The sequence below is a fragment of the Prorops nasuta genome, unplaced genomic scaffold, assembly GCF_024137725.1.
Source record: "Prorops nasuta isolate Cenicafe-Biocafe unplaced genomic scaffold, Cenicafe_Pnas_1.2 PNAS00017, whole genome shotgun sequence".
Taxonomy (NCBI): Eukaryota; Metazoa; Arthropoda; class Insecta; order Hymenoptera; family Bethylidae; genus Prorops; species Prorops nasuta.
Window position 1 is genome coordinate 1,708,766 of NW_027116814.1, and position 25,292 is coordinate 1,734,057.

The 25,292-nt window shown below is 33.8% G+C and overlaps 1 protein-coding gene across 1 annotated transcript in view; it reads right to left on the minus strand.

Moving 5' to 3' along the window:
• trol (terribly reduced optic lobes) overlaps positions 1 to 25,292 on the minus strand; it is a 668,955-nt gene that overhangs the window by 218,567 nt on the left and 425,096 nt on the right. The window contains exon 56 of the mRNA XM_066737443.1: positions 19,002 to 19,377. Within this exon, the coding sequence (XP_066593540.1) occupies positions 19,002 to 19,377 (376 nt within the window). The remainder of the gene's footprint in view (positions 1 to 19,001; positions 19,378 to 25,292) is intronic.

The following is a 25,292-nucleotide window of genomic DNA, read 5'->3' on the forward strand; positions in this document are numbered from 1 at the left end:
CTGAAGCTAAGTTTGAGGAGGATAAACACCTGCAATTTATAAATTTCTCTGTCTACAGGAATTCAGATTTCATGACTAAAATTAAGAAATTTTTTAGAGAAATTGGTCAGAGAAAAACTAATCATTATAAATTATTCTAAAATTTAAACTTAAGTTTGGATGTTAATATTTACTTTTACATTTCAGGTTTCCAAGGTAATAATATTCCTTTCAAGAGACATTATAAGAAATATTGACAGTTCCGGAGATGTTTATATTAAACAATAATTTCTTTTCAAGAGACCATTTATTGTTTCATTAAATGTACATATAGTTTCACCTGTTCATTATTATTTACATTATTGATACTTTACTATCCATGAGTTTAAATAAAGAGCTTCATTTCAAAAATTGTATCACAAAACGTCTTTATTTACTTTATTTATTCATAACCTATGGCAAACTTATATTTACTAAGGATTATACATGAGGTCTGTTCTTTTTCGCTGTTTGCTGCACTAATGCAACAATTTAGAGTAGAGAAAACATATGTTTGTCTTATTTCAACTAATTGCATTAGTTCGATAGTGTAGCGAAAAAGAACAAGCGGTTGGTTTAAACCTATTTTATTTTCAAAATCTCTTCTAATTTTCAATTTTAATTTAATCATAATATTGATGAATTTGAGAACAAATGTACGTACAACGTGTGAATGGACCTTTAAATTCTACAGTCAAATTCATTTATTAAAATAGAGGATTGCACGCAACGTTAATTTTTTTTCGGACATCTTCCAACCTACCTGTATATTAGGGTGGCCAAGAAATTTTTTTTTCTATTGCTTTTATTTTGTTAAGAATAAGGAGAAAATAGGAGCCAAATTTTTTTAAAATTTTTTGAAGCCGTTAAATGGTGCTGATATCGTTTTTAAAATTAAAAGCCCGATGTTTTTCCACTTTTTCGTGGTTAGATGTAAACCAAAATTCCAATAGCTTTTTAAATTGTTAAAAATTCTGAAAAATTGGGATCCCCAAGTTTATAGAATTTTTGGAAGCCGTTAAATGATGCCAATATCGTTTTTAAAATTAAAAATTTAGATTTATTGAAAACGACTTAACGAAATTATAAATTAATACTATGCTTTGAAAAGTCTTTCAGATAACCCATTAACGCCCAAGCGTCCTGATTTTGATGCACACTTTCAACGCGATTATTTTATGTATTATCGACATTGAAAAAAAGTTATTTTTACATATTCTAAAGAGAATTTTATGCTCTTTAATAATCCGTGATCAAAATTTTGAAGACATTAGGAAAAAAAATTATGGCCGTTTTAATCATAAAAACGTGAAAAATTTCGACACAAATGTTGTTTGGAATTATTTTTATTATGTTACCGCAAAGTAATCGAGTTACTATTATGATCAGTGGGGAATCGGAATAGTTAACATAAAATTCAGAATGTTTTTGAAATTTTTGAACCACAGTTTTTTACAATATGACGGCCAGAACGTAAATATTGTAGAAAAACCTAAGCTATTTTTTTTCTCGGAAACTATTTATTTTAGCCTAAATTATCTAAGAACAAAAATGCCTTAAATTTTTCAGAGAATACACAGAAATGTTTTGAAAATTATTGGAGAAGATTTTTTATTTTTCCAAATATTACAAAAATTGAAAATTTTCAAACTTATTTTTCTAGTCTGTAAAAATTTAGGAGTATTCTTTGCTCGATTCTAAGGTATTTGGTTTCTTAGATAATTTTTGCTAAACTAAATAGTTTCTGAGGAAAAAATTATTCAAGTTTAAATCATTTTCTGCTCTTTGCATGAACCAGAGACAACGACGAGGACGTGGTAGAATTCTGTCTCCTTTTGGGGTGCTTGATTAGAGTGAGTCCCCTGACCTCTCATTAATGCGTAAATTTTTCCAATGTTTCTTTTTGAAACATTGAATAAAAAATGGAAGTACAAACTTTTCGCAGAAACTTCTCTAGTTCTGATGGAACAATGAAAACAGAGTTTTAGATTCGTTACTTTTAGTTATTACATGTATTTCTCGTTTCATTTTTCCTTATAGTATATAAGTTTTGGTTATTGAGAGAGCAAAATTTTTTGTTCCGACTTTTTTTTCCTCAGCACTGAGAATGTTAAATATTACGAATGCCTTTACAATAAAAACTTGGATTAGTCTCATGAAAACGACCCACGTCCATTTTTTACAGCGTATACTTGGAAAAAAAATTTTACCGACTAGAAAAGCAAGTTTGAGAAATTTCAATTTTTGTGATATTTGGAAAAATTAAAAATCTTCTCTAATAATTTTCAAAAAAATGGTGTGTATTCTCTGATCAATTCTAAGGTATTTTTGTTCTTAGATAATTTGGGCTAAAATAAAGAGTTTCCAAGACAAAATTTAGTTTAGGTTTTTCTACAATATTTACGTTCTGACCGTAATATAATAAAAAGGGGTGGTTAAAAATTTCAAAAAGATTCTGAATTATACTTTAACTATTCCGATCACCACCGATCATAATTGCAACACGATTACTTTGCGGTAATATAATAAAAATAATTCCAAACAACATTTGTGTCGAAATTGTCACGTTTTTATGATTAAAACGGCCATATTTTTTTTCCCTCATGTGTCATCAAAATTTTGAACAAGGATTATAAAAAAGCATAAAATTCTCTTTAGAATATGCAAAAATAAAATTGTTTCAATGTTGACAACACATAAGATAATCGCGTTGAAAGTGTGCATCAAAATTGGGACGCTTGGGTGTTAATGGGTTATCTGAAGGACTTTTCAAAGCACAGTATTAATCAAGAGACACGGTAGTGTCTCGACGGCAATTACATACAAAAGTAGATAAAGACATGTCTGTACCGCCATCGAGCACTAGTTCTCTTATATAGCTAGTTCGGCCGTCCCAATTTTCAAACCGATTTATCTCCGTGAATAATCCATTGTCATGATTCAAATAAAGCTTTTCTTAAAATAGTTTTGAACAAGTTCTCATTTGAGCCCATGAACATCAAAATCGATTCACGCAATCCACAGATATCATACTCCGTAAGCTATATATATATATATATCGAAAATTCAGATTCTTCTTCATAATATTCTCCAGTTTGAATGTATGTCTCGGGCTGAAGTTGGCCGCTACGAGGAAAATGACGTCATTCTTTTTTAGCGTTGCCAACCGGTTAAACTCAACGACAAAATCATGCTTGTGAACTATCAAATAAAATCGATGTAATCGATATAACTAATCCGGCGACTTGTTAACTGTCAATTGTAATGTGAGGTTATTTATATTTAACCCTGAACGAACAAATGCCGCCATACTCGCGATATCAATGTCGCGAGTATGGCGGCATTCGTTCGTTCAGGGTTAATACAGTGAGGTTAATCATTGCTATGTTAGTGAATGTGTCAAATTTTCGAAATGACAAATGAATTCGAATAATAATGACATAAGGAGTCGACAATTATTAGATAAGTATAACATTATATTTTACAATACAGGATGTTAATATACCTTGTGGTACTTTGTGAAATTTCTTTTTCACATAAATTAAAATAGAACATTTCTATTTTCATTATTTAAGATTGACCTGACTGGATAAAGTAAGATTAATATTTACATACTTTCAACACTGTACCAAGGAGAAGTATACTTTCAACATTTATATGCATTGGTGATTATCAGGAACATATTCATTGCAAGAAATTGTTAAGGTATTTGAAAATCATATGCTAAACTTCCAGATATTGAAATCATTAACGGGATCCCTCACGCGTGCATTACCGACATTACAAGTCAATAAACAATTAGTATAATAAAATTCAAATGCGAAGCAAATTGAACAATCGTGCATTTGTAGGACAATGTGCCAGTCCTAACGAGTCAAACGAACTTAAAAACACTCAATTTAGTTGAAAAATAACGGTGTACCATTGTGCCATGTTCTTGAAGAGAGGTTACTTTTGGTTATTTCCACTTCAAGAACGCGGGACAGTGGTACAGCGTTATTCTTCATCCGATTTGAGTTTTTTAAGCTCGGTTGACTCGTTAGAAATGGCACCTTATCATAAAGAAGCTCGTTTTTGCAATTTGCTTCGCATTTGACTTTTATTAAACGAATTGTTTATTAACTTGTACGGTCGGTAAAGCAGGCGTGAGGAATCCCGTCTTAAGTCCCCTGTAACTAACATTACGGAACGAAAAACGAGGGAGAATTATCCAGCGATATATTTCCACCGATTTTAGGATTTTGGGCTTGTTGGAACCGTTAGGATTCGCACCTTGTCATAAAAAAGCCTTATTTTCCAAAAAATGAAAAAAAATAAATAAAATTGTTTAAAAATTCGCATTAATAATATTTAAACACAAAACAAATCGAAAAATCGGGCTTCTTTACGACGAGGTGCTAGACCTAAGGATTCCAAGAAGCCCACAAACATTGAAATCGATTGAGAAATAGAGCCGTACCATTGTCCCGCGTTTTTGAGGTGGACGAAAACCAAAAAGGACCCCGCACTAATCATATGGAAAATCGGTCCCGGTCAAATAAATTGGTTTTTACATATGTTGTAGCTTATTACCTACTGAACAAAAGATGTAAAGGGTACAAAGCTCAATAATGGATAGTTATCGAGTTATAACCAATCAAACATGTAAAATTCGGGCTGCCGAATAATCAAATCTCGGAAGGTATTGATTTTTTTGAAAAATGTTTTAAACAAAAATAGTAGGGTTTTACAAAATTGTTAATTAGTGATATTATTTAAGAATTTTGAAGAACCTTGAAGAACTCCGTGAACCGAAATCTTCCACAAAAACGGTTATTTTTTATTATATTCGTGTAGCTAAATTCGAGACGTTTTCAAAATATTTTTGATGAACCTTTTTCCTACTAAAACTTCTTGAGAATCAATATACACGATTTACCATCTCTGGTTATGAGCGTAGAGTTATGTGTAGAGTGTTCTATTCCTACAGTTAGAGCCGCCAGGCGACTTATCCCCACTGCTACACCGCGGGCGATTTAGTGTTCTATCTGCAATCTGTAAGAAATCATATTGGTTTATATTGCTAGCGCAGACTTTGTCATTACTAAGCGTATCTATTCTAGCGTTATTGCTGTCGTATGCTATTACTTTCTGACGTTACTACGTTCGATATTGATATTATTGATATCGGATATCTGATATTTCTACGCAATTCGATAATAAAATATTATCATGGCTTACAGACATCGAATACATTGCTGTGTTTGCGATCGTGCTTTTCAAGCTCGACAAATGGTACGAATTAATGGCGATAATGATGCAATTAAAAAACAAATCGCTGTGTTTAGACGAACTGGACTGGGTAAGGAGCCCATTGACATAGACAATGAAAGCCGATTATGTTTTAATTGCAATATATCTATTATACATGAAATAGAACAGATAGAACTTGATCCGACGTGCCTACGACTCAACGTCATTACTCAAACCCGAAATAATTCTTGTTTATTTTGCAATGCTATTGTAAATATTAGACGATTGTCGTTAGAATCCAGGGTAAATGTCTATGTTTTGAAAAATATTTATATTCCTGAACACGTTTATTGTTGTGACAAACACTTAGATGATCGCGGATTTATTTTACAGTCACTGCTGCCAGGTTTGCGATTTATTTATAGACCATATGTAATAAAAGGTCAGCAACTGCAAGTTTTCTTAGAAGCTCTTCGTAATATAGCAAGTAATAATAATCGCTATGAAAACGAAAATAGTTTTACAGAGGATGAATTTAAATGTATAGCACCCATTACAAAACAACAGTTTCAAGAATTGTATACATATTGCGATCCTATATTCGAAGAACAAGGTATCAGAAACGTTACTAAAAAAGATCTTTTAATTTTTCTATGCAAGCTGCGACAAGGACTGTCTGATGAATTTCTGAAAGTACTGTTTCAGTATTCGTCTAGACAAGCAGTGAGTTTAGCGATTTCCAAAGATCGGCAGTCTTTAGTAAACAGATTCGTCCCTGATAATATTGGCTTTCAAGCTATAACTCGAGAAGAGTATATAATGAGACATGTAACACCTTTTGCAAACGAATTATATAATTCTGAGCCAACTATTCCGAAAGTAATTGCTTATATTGACGGTACTTATTCTTATACTCATAAAAGTAGCAACTTTCGTGTTTTGCGACAAACATACTCAATGCAAAAAGGTCGACATCTGATAAAACCTTCTCTTATAGTTGCTCCAGATGGGTATATACTGGCTATACAGGGTCCTTACTTTTCCGATTCACGTAACAATGATGCTCGAATATTAAATAATGAATTTCAACGTGATGCGGACAATATGAGAGGATGGTTTCATGATGGTGACATTTTTATATTGGATCGTGGATATCGAGATGCTCAGCTATTACTTCGCGAATTAGGCATTGAGCATAAAATGCCAGCTTTTCTTGAACCTCAACAGAAACAATTATGCACTCAAGAAGCTAATGAGTCTCGATTGGTGACAAAAACAAGGTGGATAATTGAAGCTAGAAATGGACATATCAAATCTCTGTTCAAGTTCTTTGATCATATAATTATAATGCCTCAACTTCATCACTTAGGCGACTTTTATAACATTGCAGGTGCTATAATTAATAGATATAATCCTTTAATTTTAATGACAGAAGCTAATGCAGAATTAGCGAGAGAACTTCTTGATAAATCTAGAGAGGTTAATATTATTCAAGCGCGAGTTGAAGTAGAAAGAATGTGTTATAGAAATGCACAATGGATACATTTACATGAAGGGCAATTACGTGACTTTCCACGCCTAACGTTAGAATATTTACGAGATTTGACTATTGGCACATTTCAGGTTCGTCTAGCAAGATCTTATATTCAAGATAAGATGCAGCGTGATGCACAAGAAGAATTTCAATTGGATTCGTTGTTTGATGAACAAGGTTTCATAAGGGTGCGAGTGTTTTCACGATTCCGTAATGCTACAAAACATCAAATATTTATAGCTTACGACATAAGAGATGCAGATAATATAGATGATGAGAGGGATGCGATTTTGGGTTATTACTGTACCTGTAAGTCAGGCGCACGGACTGTGGGTACATGTGCACATGTAGCTAGCGTGTTGTGGTACTTAGGATATGCACGACACCAGCCCAATATTCGCTATCCCTCTTCATCATTATTGAACACAATATTAGATGCTGCTCAGAGACCACCACAGCAGGATCCAAATAATGAGTAATAAACAATAATATCCTTTATTATATTACCACACATATAAACACACAGCAGAGAGGGTTTGGAGTCAAAAAATACTACGGAAGTGACGAACCGTAGGGTCCTTATCTCTGCTGTAAGACAAAAATTTTTGTTCACGGAGCTTTTCAAGTTTCTTCAAAATTCTTAAATAATATCACTAATTAACAAATTTTGTAAAACCCTACTATTTTTGTTTAAAACATTTTTCAAAAAAATCAATACCTTCCGAGATTTGATTATTCGGCAGCCCGAATTTTACATGTTTGATTGGTTATAACTCGATAACTATCCATTATTGAGCTTTGTACCCTTTACATCTTTTGTTCAGTAGGTAATAAGCTACAACATATGTAAAAACCAATTTATTTGACCGGGACCGATTTTCCATATGATTAGTGCGGGGTCCTTTTTAGGAAGGAAGCTAGCCTTCCGCCCCTCTCGCGGCTCACGCTAACGTGTTCCCCCACTCCAGCATCGAAACTTACTGCGAAGTTTTCCTCATATTTACGCTATTCCCCTATCGATAGCTATACACATATAAATACCGCTAAAATAATGTTGAGAACATTTCATATTTGCCGATATAATGAAATTGCTAAAAATGCGATTATCATTTTGAAATAAAATTGTAGAAAAGGAGATTTCGTAATGTTTGAAATATAAGGCATACGGCGAAACGCGGTAGAATGGTACAGTCGTATTTTTCAACAGAATTTGATGAGACTAGTAATAATTAAAGCCATTCTTCATGTAGATTGTCCTAAAGAGCTCGCATTTTCGATACAGCTTATAGTTTTTCAGCTATGAACGTTTGAAGTTGCACGGTGCACAAATACATATTTCTCCTCTCACGTAGATCAGCTGTTGCACACTTCCATCTTCAATCGTTCATAGCTGAAAAATTATAAGCTTTATCGAGAATGCGAGTTTTTTAGGACAGTCTACGTGAAGAATGGCTTTAATTATTACTACTCTCATCAAATTCTGTTGAAAAATACGACTGTACAATTCTACCGCGTTTCGACGTATGCTTTATACTTCAAGCATTATGAATTCTCTTTTTCTACAATTTTATTTCAAAATGATAATTGCACTTTTAGCAATTTCATTATATCGGCAAATATATATGAAATGTTCTCAACATTATTTTAGCGGTATTTATATGTGTATAGCTATAGATAGGGGAATAGCGTAAATATGAGGAAAGCTTCGCAGTAAGTTTCGATGCTGGAGTGGGGGAACACGTTAGCGTGAGCCGTGAGAGGGGCGGAAGGTTACCTTCCTTCCTAAAAATTTTTGATTTTCGTTCACCTCAAAAACGCGGGACAATGGTACGGCTCTATTTCTCAACCGATTTCAATGTTTGTGGGCTTCTTGGAATCGTTAGGTCTGGCACCTTGTCATAAACAAGCCCGATTTTTCGATTTGTTTTGCGTTTAAATATTATTAATGAGAATTTTTAAACAATTTTAATTATCTTTCATTTTTTGGAAAATACGGTTTTTTTATGACAACGTGTGAGTCTTAACGATTCCAACAAGCCCAAAAACATTAAGATCGGTCGTAAAATAACGCTGGACAATTCTCCCTCGTTTTTCGTTCCGTAATGTTGGCCACAGAGGGCTTGAGGGATCTTGTTAATTTTTGTATTTTCTAGTTTATATTAATGAAAAGAAAATACAAATGGGAGGGGGGGGGGAACTATATAGTTTGCTTAAAAAAGAACCATGATTCATAGTTGATATTGGGAGTAACAATTAAGAAAAAGGTACAAAAAGGTTTCAATTTCTAAGCAAATCCTTGAAAGTGAAGGGCTTGTAGGTGATTTCGGGCATAAAATTTTCGAAATATAAATCAAATAGTTAATGACAATTATAATAAAATCAAATAGATGTGTAAAGATGATAATAAGTCATGATTTCAATCATTTACATGGGATGGGGCATACAGTAAATAAATTTAGGAAACTGAAAGCTGTATATTTAATAAAGAGAGGCATTAATGGTATGAATAGGTGTATTTCCTAATTTATATTAATGAAAGGAAAATATAAATGGCACTAGTGTGCTGGAGAAAGCGCCATAATTCAAAGTTGATGTTGAGGGTAACATCTAAGAAAATAATGGATAAATATGAGTTAATTTATAAGAAAATCCTTAAGAGTGAAATGCCTGCAGGTAATTTTGGGCATACAACTTTGGAATTAAAAATCACATGATTGATGAAAATTATAATAAAATTATGTAGATGTGTAAATATGAAAATAATTCATGATTGCGATATTTTACATGTAATGGAGCATACGGTGTGTAACTTCAGGAAACTGAAAGCAATATATCTAATAAATATATGCTTCCATTGCATTAGCTGGTATATATTTTATTGTTTATATTAATAAAAAGAATATATTTAATGTCACTAGTTCACCAGGGACAGAGCCATAATGCGAAGATGATAGTGAAAGTAATACCTAAGAAAAAGGTGGATTTAAAGGTAAATTTAGAAACAAATTTTTGAAAGCGAAAGGCTTTAAGGTGATTTTGGGTATAAGATGTTGAAAATATAACTCAAACAGTCATTGAATCCTATGTTTAATGCCTCTAAAAGTATAATTATGATAAGAACTCATCATTGTAATATTTTGTATTTTATTTAATAGATTAATCCCACAAAAAACAAGCTTCGCTTGTAAAAAATGGACGGCAAGTACATAAGTCGTATCTAGCGTGATTAATATATAATAATATAAAATATTTTAATTAAAAAAAATAGTGAAATCCAAATGTTAGGCAAGTATAAATTTTTACCATGGCGAAAATTGAAATTTGGAAAAAAGTAAATAGCAATACAAAAATTACTTGCCGGGCCCGTTGTGTGCAGTCGTATTAAATAGCCACATTTATAACTTACGAGAAGCAACGCTTATATAGCAAGATAACGACTTACACATGGATATTACGGGCCCGGCAAGTAATTTTTGTATTGCTATTTACTTTTTTCCAAATTTCAATTTTCGCCATGGTAAAAATTTATACTTGCCTAACATTTGGATTTCACTATTTTTTTTAATTAAAATATTTTATATTATTATATATTAATCATGCTAGATACGACTTATGTACTTGCCGTCCATTTTTTACAAGCGAAGCTTGTTTTTTGTGGGATCTTATAACGTTTTGTAAGAATATAGGAATTAAAACTAAAAAATTGTTTTAACTAATTCAATCTTACAAAACATTTTCCAATGTTGTGATCGTTCCATAATGTAACGCTTCAATTCGAGATATTAATTTATTAATCTAATAAGTAAAATACAAAATACTACAATAATGAGTTCTCATCATAATTACACTTTTAGATGCATTTAACATAGGATTCAATGACTGTTTGAATTATATTTTCAACATCTTATAACCAAAATCACCTTAAAGCCTCTCGCTTTCAAAAATTTATTTCTAAATTTACCTTTAAATCCACCTTTTTCTTAGTTGTTGCTCTCACTATCGCCTTTGCATTATGGCTCTTTCCCTGATAAACTAGTGACATTTATATATTCTTTTCATTAATATAAACTGTAAAATATGTACCAGTTAATGTAATGGAAGCCTATGATTTTTAGGTATACTGCTTTCAGTTTCCTGAAGTTACACATCGTATGCTCTATTACATGTGAAATATTGAAATCCTGAATTACTTTTATATTTACACATCTACATGATTTTATTATAATTTTCATCAACTATGTGATTTCTAATTCCAAAGTTGTATGCCCAATATCACCTGCAAGTTTTTCCCTCTGAAGGATTTTCTTATGAATTGACTCATTTTTCCACCTTTTTCTTAGCTGTCACTCTCAATATCAACTTTGCATTATGGCACTTTCTCCATCACATTAATGCCATTTATATTTTCCTTTCATTAATATACACTAGGAAATACACCAACTCCTGCAATGGATGCCTCTCTTCTTTAGATATATAGTTTTCAGCTTCCTAAATTTATTCACCGTATGCCCCATCATATGTTAAATATTGCAATCATGAATTCTTTTCATATTTACAGATCTACATGATTTTGTTATAATTTTCATCACGTATGTGATTTTTAATTCCAAAATTGTATACCCAAAATCATCTACAAGCCCTTCACTTTTAAGGATTTAGTTAGAAATTCATCTCTTTTTCTTAACTGTTACTCCCAATATCAACTATGAATCAGGGCTCTTTTTCAAGCAAAATAGTGCCATTTGTATTTTCTTTTCATCAATATAAACTCGAAAATACACAAATTAATGCAATGGAAGCCTCTATTTTAGATATACTGCTTTCATTTTCCCAAATTTATTCACTGTATGTTCTATCCTTATAACATTTCCTGTGCCAGAGTCCTCATATGTGTTCGTTTCGCTAATTTCTATACACTGTTGAAACTGGTCGGACTTCTGGTGCTACAAAATGGAGTAGAAAGCATTAATTTTTGGACTGACTTTCAATTGAGAATAAACATTGCATTTTTTCATCCATACCAATGACCAGTATACTGCCTTTGGCCTAGAATACTAGCATAGGTAACAGAGGAAAACAATTAATAGTTATTAACTCAATTTTTCAGAATTTCATCCAATGAGTCTCATCCTTAAATTATGGCTGAGCAATTGATGACGTTTTTCTGAATATTGGCTTATTCTTACTTTGCCAATCTTTCCATGCTTTCATCTTTGCCTGTTTCAAGTACCAGAATACAGGAGTGAAAAGCCCAGTTGTTGATTCAACTCCAATAGTCAGTATGTGAGCGAACCTTCTTCCTTGGATTTTTAACTCTATTGTACCAAATGTATTTATGTCAAAGCACAAGTATTACCATTTGCTATAAGACACTTCCACAGTGACTGTAAAATACTAAATGATAACACTATGAGTAAGCCTGAAATCAAATTCATCATTTAACAATCTTAATCTTCAAAGAAAATAAATATTTGAAGCAACATGAAGCATCTCAGTTACTTACCAGTATTTGATTTTGCCCCATCTCCATTTTCTTTATTGCTTGTTGACCTAACTTCTGTAATATTTGGTTGTCTTCGCATCTTTTGTAAACATCTACTATCGTATAATTTGTTCAAATCCAAATACTGGTTAACTTGTATTTTACGTAAATGAAGATTCTTTGGAATGTTTCATATCTTTAAAATAAGCATTGCCATAATTTAATCTGAAATATTTGTTCGTATATATATGATATAACCTATCGAATAGTTACAATCAATATCAGATTAAAGAAAACAAAGAGCAAAACATGCATTTGATTAATGATTTCAATACCTGGAAGTTTAGCATATGATTACCTTAACAATTTCTTTCAATTAATATCCTCCTGATAATGACCGATGCACATTAATGTTGAAAGTATACTTCTCATAGGCACAGAGTTGTAAATATTAATCTTATTTAATCCAGTCAGCTCTATCCTCATCAATGAATATGAAAATGTTCTGTCTTAATTTAATCTGAAAAAGAAATACCACAAAGTACCACAAAGTATACTACATCCTGTATTGTAAAATATATTGTTATACTTATCTAATTCGCGAATCCTTCAGTCACTGTTAATTGAATTATTTGTGATTGTAGAAATTAACAGATGCAATATCGCAACACGATGAATAACCTCACTGCATTAAATAAAAATAACCTCACATTACAATTTACACAGTTCAATATAGTCGCCGAATTGACAGTTCACAACCATATAGTTTGATCGTTGAGTATATTATGTTGGAAGCGTTGTGAAAATGACGTCATTTTTCTTAGCGACCAACTTCAGCCCGAGACATACATTCTGGCTGGAGAAGAAGAAGATTATGAAGGAAAATTTTATTTTCGACATATATATAGCTAACAGAGGATGAAATCTCTGGACTCCGTGAACCGATTTTGATGTTCTTAGGCGCAAATGAAAGCTTTTTCAAAACCATTTTAAAAAAAGCTTTACTTAAATAATGGCAATGGATTATTCACGTAGAAAAATCGGTTTGAAAATTGGGACGCCTCAACTAGCTGTATAAGAGAGTAGTGCCTCGACGGCGGTATAGGCATGACTTTTTCTACTTTTATGTACTTGCCGTCGAGACACTACCGTGTCTCTTGATAAATGAATATCTCGATTTGATGCTTTGCATTATGGAACGATGAAAACATTGGACAATGTTTTGTTAGATTAAATTAGTTAAAACAATTTTTTAGTTTTAATTCCTACATTCTTACAAAACGTTATAAGATCCCACAAAAAACAAGCTTCGTTTGTAAAAAAAGGACGGCAAATACATAAGTCGTATCTAGCATGATTAATATATAGTAATATAAAATATTTTAATTAAAAAAAATAGTGAAATCCAAATGTTAGGCAAGTACAAATTTTTACCATGGCGAGAATTGAAATTTTGAAAAAAGTAAATAGTAATTCAAAAATTACTTGCTGGGCCCGTTGTATGCAATCGTATTAAATAGCCACATATTTAACTTACGAGAAGCAACGCTTATATTGCAAGATAGCGACTTACACTTGAATATTACGGGCCCGGTAAGTAATTTTTGAATTACTATTTACTTTTTTCCAAATTTCAATTTTAGCCATGGTAAAAATTTTTACTTGCCTAACATTTGGATTTCACTATTTTTTTTTTTTAAAATTGTTTATATTACTATATATTAATCATGCTAGATACGATTTATGTACTTGCCGTCCTTTTTTTACAAGCGAAGCTTGTTTTTTGTGGGATTTATAATTTCGTTAAGTCGTTTTCAATGAATCTAAATTTTTAATTTTAAAAAAGATATTGGCAACATTTATCGGCTTCAAAAAATTCTACTTACTTGGGGATTCCTTTTTTTTCTTAATTTCTGACAATTAAAAAATCTATTGGAATTTTGGTATACATCTAACCTCGAAAAAGTGGAAAAACATCTGGCTTTTAACTTTATAAACGATATTGGCACCATTTAAAGGCTTCAAAAAATTAAAAAAAAATTTGATTCCTATTCTTTCACTATTCTTAACAAAATAAAAGCACCGGAAAAACATTTTTTTTATGGCCAAACTAATATATACATATATACCGGGTGTAACAGCAATGACGCTTTAATTTTAACCACATATTCTTGGGACTAAACTAAGTAGAAAAGTCCTATACAATGACGTCCGTAAAAGCATCATTGCTGAGATTAATAAATTTCAAATTGCTAAATCAGGGCTTTAATTCAACGGAAAAATTACTTTATTCTTACTTTTGTTGACAGTTCCCTTTCGAAAAATAAAAGTTGTTTGTACTTCTCCACTGTTCTATATTATTGTACGAGCATACACACACATGCACGCAACTACGCCGATTATTAATAGTACCTCTTAATGTCTTACATTCCTGATCCTGGTGCTGATGAAATTCATTTTCTGCCTATTTTTTAAAGAATCCTCAAAAGCACCCATTTACTTGAAAACTCTGGGTAACGATACGGCGTTATTTGTAGATTAATTTTCAAGTTTTATCTTTTCAGTGACGTGACATATGAACTGTTCGAAGGTAGTCAACAAATAAGTATTATATTATAAAGGCTATTTTAGGAAAGGACCCCGCACAAAACCATAAGGTTTTGGGTCCCGGTGGATTTTACTGAAACTTTGAGAATTTGTAGTTTGCATGATGCTCATGAATAGTTCTCATTGCACCAACCTGATTCATTGCGCCGTTTGAGCTGTAGAGACTGTCGAAAGTATGAAATAGATGGTTGCCGATACCGCTGTATCGGCAAACACCATGTTTCGGCCCTTTCCACACCATCTCTAACTAATTAAATAAGTAAAGAGCGAGAATTCTATTATGTCATGTCCGATTGAATACTGCATATTACAGAAATCTGATTATCTTTTGTCACTATAAAATATTTTACCATCGGCATTAGCATTACACAATGTGCACCACAAGGAGGTTGCGAGATCGGAATTTGCACATCATGTATGTTAGTTATACTTTACTAGTATATAACTAGTAAAGTCCTCAACTTGACCTCATTCCCATTTTTATTTATTAAAAATAAATTGATTGACTTAAACACAGATTTTAAAGGGAAAAAACCAACGACATAAAAACCCTTTTTATTAATTATTGTTCGAGTACATACACTTGCAAACTATCATCATAGAATTCGTGTTACATAGTTCGTTTTACATAATTCGTCTTACATTGTAAGTCGCGCGACTATAGATTCGTACAATCACCCTCACTCGTTTAATTCGAATTCACATCGATTCGTATCTTTTCGTTACGAATGTCCCTCTTGCGACTGATCAATTTCATTGGGACTATTTACTTCACTCCGCAATTGTTCCTCTTTCGATTGATCAAGGATCAGTGGGAACTATAACTCCTTATTCCGTTTCGTTAATAGTATCAATTTTTCTCTTTGTTTTTTCACGTCTGTCTTCTTTGAGATTTTGTAACCAAATAACTCTCTGTCGTTAATTGACTTTCTTCTGTTTTTTGAAGCATAAGACTTACATGATACATTACTTTATTTTCTTAGTTAAGTTACTAATACTAATCAATTACATCAATTTATTCATCTCCTTTTCTTCACCTTAATAATGTAGCCCTAAGAAGGGCCATTTAAAAATAATCTTATTGGCCAATATTTTTAAATGGCCCTTTTTAGGGCTACATGATGTGCAAATTCCGATCGCGCCACCTCCTCGTGGTGCACATTGTGTAATACTAATGCCGATGGTAAAATATTTTATAGTGACAGAAGGTAATCAAATTTCTGTAATCTGGAGTATTTAATCGGATATGGCATAGTAGAATCCTCGCTCTTTACTTATTTAATTAGTTAGAGATGGTGTGGATAGGGCCGCAACATGGTGTTTGCCCATACAGCGGTATCGGCAACCACCTATTTCATACCTTCGACAGTCTCTACAGCTCAAACGGCGCATTGAATCAGGTTGGTGCAATAAGAACTATTCATCAGCATCATGCAAACTACAAATTCTCAAAGTTTCTGTCAAATCCACCAAGACCCAAAACCCTATGGTTTTGTGCGGGGTCCTTTTATTTTTTTCTGTTTTTGAAAATCTTACTGTTTTATCAGATAGAGCAGTTTGCTGTGTGCATCATTGGAAGAGCAAAATGACTAGAAAATAGATTTTCAAGTAAGGCTATAGTCTTCTTTAGAAATTTCAATCTAAGTGAGAGCTTGAGGGATCCCTTTAAGAATAAATAAGCTTTTCTTTCATTTTATAAAGGGACAAGCCACAAAATTAAAAATAATTTTTTGTTAATGCTGTAAATTATTATTCATAGTTTTTACAGGCTCTTAGGTATGAGAAGATTTTAAATAAGTTAGTAAATACTTATGCTTTTCTGTTTTTCACTTTATTACGATTGGCTTGATGAATTGTAAAATATTTCTTTTTGGTGACCATATCAACTTCTAGTCACTATAAACTAGAATCTGACCTAGCATTTGGCTAATTTTACTGGCAAATCCATTTAGCCAGATACTATGCAAAAAGTACTAGGAAGAAAGGCAATAGCTATGGACAATCTACGGCATAAACAAAAAATTGTTTTTAATTTTGTGGCTGTCCCTTCATAAAATGAATAAAAGCTTACTCATTTATAAAGGAATCCTTCAAGCTCTTCCACTTATGTCTAAATTTCCAGAGAAGGCTATGACCTTACTTGAAAATTTATTTTCGGGTCATTTTGCTCTTCTAATTATGCAACAAACTGCTCTATCCCATAAAACAGTGAGATTTCCAAAAACAGAAAAAAATACAATTTCTTATAATAGCTTTTTTAATATAATACTTATATCTTGACTAGCTTAGAGCAGTTCATATGTCGCGTCTCCGAATAGAGAAAATGACTTGAAAATTAATCTACGAATAACGCCGCATATTATTCTCCAGACTATTCAACTAAATGCGTGCATCGCGGATCCTTTAAAAATAAGCAGAGAATAAATTTCTTTAGAACAAGGATCAGGAATGTAAGACATTAGGAGGTAATATTAATAATCGGCGTAGTTGTGTGCATGTGTGTGTATGCTAGTACAACAATACAGAACGGTGGAGAAATACATACATCTTTTGTTTTTCGAAAGGGAACTGTCAACAAAAGTAAGAATAAAGTAATTTTTCCGTTGAATTAAAGCCCTGATTTAGCAATTTAAAATTTATGAATCTCAGCAATGATGCTTTTCTGGATCTTATAGCATAAGACTTTTCGACTTAGTTTAGTCACAAGAATATGTGGTTAAAATTAAAAGCATCATTGCTGATACACCCTGTATAGAGAGTGAGTGAGACCTAATATAAAGAAGGAGCTTACGCTACATAGCAAATATATTATAATATATTGACTGGTATATATAGGGTATATACTAGGGTATATACTAGGGTGTCTGTTAAAAAGGCATTATTATTGTTTGTTTGTTAACTATATTTAACTTGGTGTAGAATCCGATAAAAATGAGATTTGCAAGAGTCTAGCCGATTTAGGTAGTAAAAACCCGTGCCACCGAAGGTTTGAAGTTAAAAACGGGATTTCGTATCGTAAAATGATATTTGGTGACTATTTTGCATGTAATTTCTTCATTGTTCGAACGTTTCACACGGCAGCGTAGCTTTTTTTAGTTAAAGGTTCTCTGAATATGAATCCATAGTGAAATTTATTTTTTGACTTGTTACAGCCTTTATTTCCTGTGTTAATTTTATTTAAAATTACGATTTGCAATAAAAATTCATTATAGCCGTATCTTGAATAATTTCTGTCGCTTAGCCTCGGTATCTCCGCCCTTGTTCGTTCTAACATTTCTGGAAATGATAAAATTATGGACAAATTTTTTATGATATGCATTTCATGGGTTAATGCTCTTAAAACATTCATTTATGACGAAAAATCCTTTTATTCTTGTATCTTCTAGACTCTCTCTCTCTCTCTCTCTCTCTCATTCTATTCCTTCGAAACGTTCAGTTTTTAAGTTGAAAGTAGAGGCCTTAAGCTCTGCCTTAAGAATATGTATTCTTAAGGCCTCTACTTTTAACTTAAAAACTAAACGTTTTGAAGGAATAGAATGATAGAGAGAGAGAGTCTAGAAGATACAAGAATAAAAGGATTTTTCATCATAAATAAATGTTTTAAGAGCATTAACCCATGAAACGCATATCATAAAAAATTTGTCCATAATTTTATCATTTTCAGAAATGTTAGAACGAACAAGGGTGGAGATACCGAGGCTAAGCGACAGAAATTATTCAAGATACGACTATAATGAATTTTTATTGCAAATCGTTATTTTAAAAAATATTAACACAGGAAATAAAGGCTGTAATAAGTCAAAAAATAAATTTCACTATGGATTCATATTCAGAGAAGCTTTAACTAAGAAAAGCTACGTTATCGTGTGAAACGTTTGAAGAATGAAGAAATGACATGTAAAATAGTCACCAAATATCATTTTACGATACGAAATCCCGTTTTTAACTTCAAACCCTCTGTGGGACGGGTTTTTACTACCTAAATTGGCTAGACTCTTGCAAATCTCATTTTTATCGGATTCTACACCAAGTTAGATATAGTTAACAAACAAATAAAAACAATGCCTTTTTAACGGACACTCTAGTATATACTGTACAGGAGGGTAATGAAAATATCTGAGAACTCACGCTTTTCACAGTTTATCCCATTAAAACCAAGCCGGCAATCACATTTGTACGATCCGTGCATATCCGTACACGTGCCTCCATTTCTGCATGGGACCAGAAGCTCGCATTGTTTTAGAACGTTTTCACAATTCCTTCCAACGTAACCGTATTCGCAAGTGCACGAATACTCATACAAATTGGAGCTCTGACTGCAGAGCCCATGAATACATGGATTCATACTGCAAGAATCGTAGCTGGTAGTCGGAGGCTTGGTTGGTAAGGCGGTAGTGCTGCTCCTGCTCATTGTAGTTACGTTCATCAGTGCTGAGCAATCATCGATGTTCGCCAAATCTATCGTTGATTTTAATATATCCTTCTCCACACCAAACACCTCCAGCTATAATTTCATTTTATTGTTTTAGAATACATATATATATATATATATATATATATATGGCTACTATACATAAACATACTATCAGTGCATAATGAGGAAAATCGATAACGATTAATCTTCAAGTGATATATACACAGTGACTCGCATTATATTATTCGGACAATATGATAGTCTTTGAAATATAATTGTTTTTGCTTATCTGTTATTGAGAAAAATGATTTATTGCAGAATAAGGCCTGGGAAATTTTACTTTTCTCAATTTCAAGAATAGCGAGTGTGATTCTTGTAGATTTTTATGAGTTTAAAATGAATAGGGTTTTGAAATTTCTCCAGTATGTCAGGTTTTTATGAAGTTTTAATTTAAATGGTCAAAAAATGACTATTTTCTGTATTTTCATGATTTTTTTGTTTGACAACCAATGTTTTTTTAGTTTTGAGAATTGCATTGCATAATACTATTCTTTACCTTTAAAATCCATTTTCCAAAATTATTCTACAATTTTTCAAAATTAAGTCAAGGTAAAATTGGATAGCCCTAGACGCCCAAATAAAAGTCAATACAAGATTTGTTTAAACATAATTTAAATTTTTCTTCAAATATTAACATAAACTTACATATTTTATCAATGAAAATGAATAATAATAATTTATCATTACATACTTTTTCAAACAAAAGTATTGTAAATACTATTAGCAGTACATTTTGACAATGTCGAAGATCGCGGGTAGCCCCGAACATAACTATTGTATATGACCAAGGTTGCCAAGTGTAGTACTTTCGGTACATACTACCGTAGTACCCAAAAGCGACATATCCTATAGCGTAGTACACAGTGGGAAATTGAATCGTGTGTGGTTCGGCTAGTTTCACTCTGTAATTTAACATGGAAAATGATATACTACACTATAGTTAAAAGCACACACGATTCAATTTCCCACTGTGTACTATTTTGGGTAGTACGCTATAGTCGCTGCTGATACTACTGGTCCGCGGAAATACGTCAGAGGGTAGAGACTGTAGAGGGGCCGCAATATAGATATTTCTAATTACTATATGAAAAATGGCAGCATATAATATGTCAAAATACATAATGCATGGTCCGTGAGCCAAGACAAATATTAGTACAGAACTCCCTCGTTGTATTTCCACCTTTCGGGACCGGCGATGGAAATACATCGAGGGCAGGACGCGTTTTTTTTCTCAGCTCGCTCGAAGCTCAAGTGGCGGCCGTCACCGAGCCGTCACTAATCCGCGGACAATAGACGACGCAAGAAAAAAATAATACGCCGTATGAAAAGTTAAAACTTTTTCAAATGGATTTTGTTAAAATTATAATTATTACTATCATTTTATTTATAATTTTACAAGTTTACTGATACCAAACACGGCATAAATCGGATAACTTTTAGTTCGAATATCATAAGAAATATATACATAAATACTTAATTTTAACATTGATCATAAATTATTATATATTTCTTATGATATTCGAACTAATAGTTATCCGATTTATGCCGTGTTTGGTATCAGTAAACTTGTAAAATTATAAATAAAATGATAGTAATAATTATAACTTTAACAAATTCCATTTGAAAAAGTTTCAACTTTTCATACGGCGCATTATTTTTTTCTTGCGTCGTCTATTGTCCGCGGATTAGTGACGGCTCGGTAACGGCCGCTAATTGAGCTCCAAGCGAGCTGAGAAAAATAAATGGTGAGGATAGTTATTGGAAATACATCGAGGGAGTTCTGTATTATTGTATCGTACCACAAGTTATAAAGTATTGTAAAGAAATAAAGAGTAGGTGATAGTTTTATTCTTACTGACAGCTGATATACTGATGGTATAAGTGAATAAATAAAGTGACGAAATTTGTAAAATGTATATAAAAATAATTTTTAAAAGTATATAAAAGACTTAACATTTTAAATAAGTATAACAATAAATTTTATAATATAAAATGTAAGATATAAATATTTTGCGATACTTTGTGGGATTTTATTTCAGATTAAATTATAGTAATGTGTTTACTATGTCACTGTGCTGATACAGGAGCTATGTGGATTGAACATTAAAATGAAAGGAATAGATTTACCATATTATGGTTACTGTGTCATCGCTGAGGATCAAACTGTGTTAATTGAGATGAATATTAAAATAAACAAGTCAATACATTGGGTAAATACGATAACAAATAAAGAAGCTGACAGAATATATATATATATATATACAGGGTTAGACACTTAAGCCGCCTCAGCGCCGAATTCATGTTAGAATCGGCTATGGAGAGGTTAGGTGGGGGGCCGCGAAGGGTCAAGCGCTGATTGGCGAAGAATAGAAAGAGAGGGAAGCTGCACAGAGTGAGAGAGAACTATACGCTAACACGCGAATAAGCGTATCGCTACCTCTCTGTCACTCCTGATACTTTCTCTACGCTACTCGACGCTGTCTCCCTCCTTCCCTCTCTCTCGCACTTGCTGTGACGCTCTATGATGACATTTTCATCAATTTTCTTAAGTGATTCGCGGTCACTATCTTTTCCTCGCCACCTTGCGGTAGATAGCCAAGCGCGTTTTTTTAAGTGGTTTCCCCGGTAGGCCTAGTCCACTGTGCAATTAGCATTTATAAATGCTCGAAATGCCTCCCTCTTTGTTTAACGCAGAGTTCGGCTCTTCGAGCAATGTCGCGCGTTGCGCGGTACACCATTTCTGGATCCAGTTTTATAACATTAAAAGCTGCGGTAATTGCATCGCGTACCTCTCTTTCTGAGGTATCACGTTTATCCTCGACTTTCCTTTTAATATGGCCCTATAGAAAATAATCCAGTGGATTCAGATCTGGTGAACGCGGCGGCCAGGTGATTGGGCCACCACGACCCATCCACCTATCCGGGAATTGCGCATCTAATATGGAACGCACGCGTATATGAAAATGTGCAGGAGCCCCATCGTGCTGGAAAATAATATTTTCCCGCACAACGAGAGGCACATCTTCGAGTAGCAATGGTAATTGCTCCTCAAGAAACCGTGCATACCTTTCGCCGTCTAACCTTTTCGGGGAAAAGGAGGGCCCAATCTAAATAACATACAAACGATATTCATATAAATAATTAAATTTTTATAGTAGTTGGTTTTCTTAAGAATTCAAGAGAAAGTAAACCCACCACAGTGTTTCCAATTAAGCCTGCCCACACGTTGATTGTCCAACGGAATTGGAAGGCGCCAACCCTGACGGCGTGAGGATCCTCCGTGCCCCAATGCACGTAATTTTTGGGATTAAAAACACCGTTCGGCGTAAAAGTCGATTCATCTGACCACAATATGCGATCAGAGAATCTCTCGTCTCTTCTTAATTGGGCCAGAAATCCTAGATGAAATACGCAAAAATAAACAAGCAAGCATTAAGTTGAAATTAATTTTTCTACAAATTTTAATTGGCATATTAACCAAGTTAATAATCTTACCTTCGCAAAAATTAACTCTTGGCTGAAAATCCCTGGCCAGCAATTGATGCACACGTTGTAGGTGATATGGGTGATATCCATTTCTATGAAGTACCCGGCAAACTGTTCTCGTACTTGTTTGGCACATCCTTGATAGTTCGCGAACAGAGAATCGCGGATTTTCCACCACTTTTTCCAATATACATGTGGATATAGTTTTGTCACTATTACGTGCCCTTTTAAACTCGACCACCCTACCTGTCAGTCTAAAACGACGGATAACTCGTAAAATGACCTTATGGTCAGGGTGTCGCCGTTGTGGATACCTCTCGCGGTATAATTTCACTACACGTCTTGCAATTTCACCAGCAGCACTATATGCGAAAACCATATCTACGTATTCTCTCCTTAAAAATCTACTAAACTTTGGAGGAGCCATGCTTAACCACCTAATGGACGGACTAGAAGCAACTGCGAGGTATTGATATTCTTACATTAAAATATCAACATTAGGCGGCAAAAGATAAAGAATCGTTTTTTTCAACGCGTAAGCCCAGCGAGGTCTTTGACGGCTAACATCAGATACTTACAGGAATTAAAACCTTTAATAACAATTCAAATGCAATTATCCGTTGTACGTCAAAGACCTCGCTGGGCTTACGCGTTGAAAAAAACGATTCTTTATCTTTTGCCGCCTAATGTTGATATTTTAATGTAAGAATATCAATACCTCGCAGTTGCTTCTAGTCCGTCCATTAGGTGGTTAAGCATGGCTCCTCCAAAGTTTAGTAGATTTTTAAGGAGAGAATACGTAGATATGGTTTTCGCATATAGTGCTGCTGGTGAAATTGCAAGACGTGTAGTGAAATTATACCGCGAGAGGTATCCACAACGGCGACACCCTGACCATAAGGTCATTTTACGAGTTATCCGTCGTTTTAGACTGACAGGTAGGGTGGTCGAGTTTAAAAGGGCACGTAATAGTGACAAAACTATATCCACATGTATATTGGAAAAAGTGGTGGAAAATCCGCGATTCTCTGTTCGCGAACTATCAAGGATGTGCCAAACAAGTACGAGAACAGTTTGCCGGGTACTTCATAGAAATGGATATCACCCATATCACCTACAACGTGTGCATCAATTGCTGGCCAGGGATTTTCAGCCAAGAGTTAATTTTTGCGAAGGTAAGATTATTAACTTGGTTAATATGCCAATTAAAATTTGTAGAAAAATTAATTTCAACTTAATGCTTGCTTGTTTATTTTTGCGTATTTCATCTAGGATTTCTGGCCCAATTAAGAAGAGACGAGAGATTCTCTGATCGCATATTGTGGTCAGATGAATCGACTTTTACGCCGAACGGTGTTTTTAATCCCAAAAATTACGTGCATTGGGGCACGGAGGATCCTCACGCCGTCAGGGTTGGCGCCTTCCAATTCCGTTGGACAATCAACGTGTGGGCAGGCTTAATTGGAAACACTGTGGTGGGTTTACTTTCTCTTGAATTCTTAAGAAAACCAACTACTATAAAAATTTAATTATTTATATGAATATCGTTTGTATGTTATTTAGATTGGGCCCTCCTTTTCCCCGAAAAGGTTAGACGGCGAAAGGTATGCACGGTTTCTTGAGGAGCAATTACCATTGCTACTCGAAGATGTGCCTCTCGTTGTGCGGGAAAATATTATTTTCCAGCACGATGGGGCTCCTGCACATTTTCATATACGCGTGCGTTCCATATTAGATGCGCAATTCCCGGATAGGTGGATGGGTCGTGGTGGCCCAATCACCTGGCCGCCGCGTTCACCAGATCTGAATCCACTGGATTATTTTCTATAGGGCCATATTAAAAGGAAAGTCGAGGATAAACGTGATACCTCAGAAAGAGAGGTACGCGATGCAATTACCGCAGCTTTTAATGTTATAAAACTGGATCCAGAAATGGTGTACCGCGCAACGCGCGACATTGCTCGAAGAGCCGAACTCTGCGTTAAACAAAGAGGGAGGCATTTCGAGCATTTATAAATGCTAATTGCACAGTGGACTAGGCCTACCGGGGAAACCACTTAAAAAAACGCGCTTGGCTATCTACCGCAAGGTGGCGAGGAAAAGATAGTGACCGCGAATCACTTAAGAAAATTGATGAAAATGTCATCATAGAGCGTCACAGCAAGTGCGAGAGAGAGGGAAGGAGGGAGACAGCGTCGAGTAGCGTAGAGAAAGTATCAGGAGTGACAGAGAGGTAGCGATACGCTTATTCGCGTGTTAGCGTATAGTTCTCTCTCACTCTGTGCAGCTTCCCTCTCTTTCTATTCTTCGCCAATCAGCGCTTGACTCTTCGCGGCCCCCCACCTAGCCTCTCCATAGCCGATTCTAACATGCATTCGGCGCTGGGGCGGCTTAAGTGCCTAACCCTGTATATATATATATATATATATATATATTAGGGTGGCCATAAAAGTCGAAAA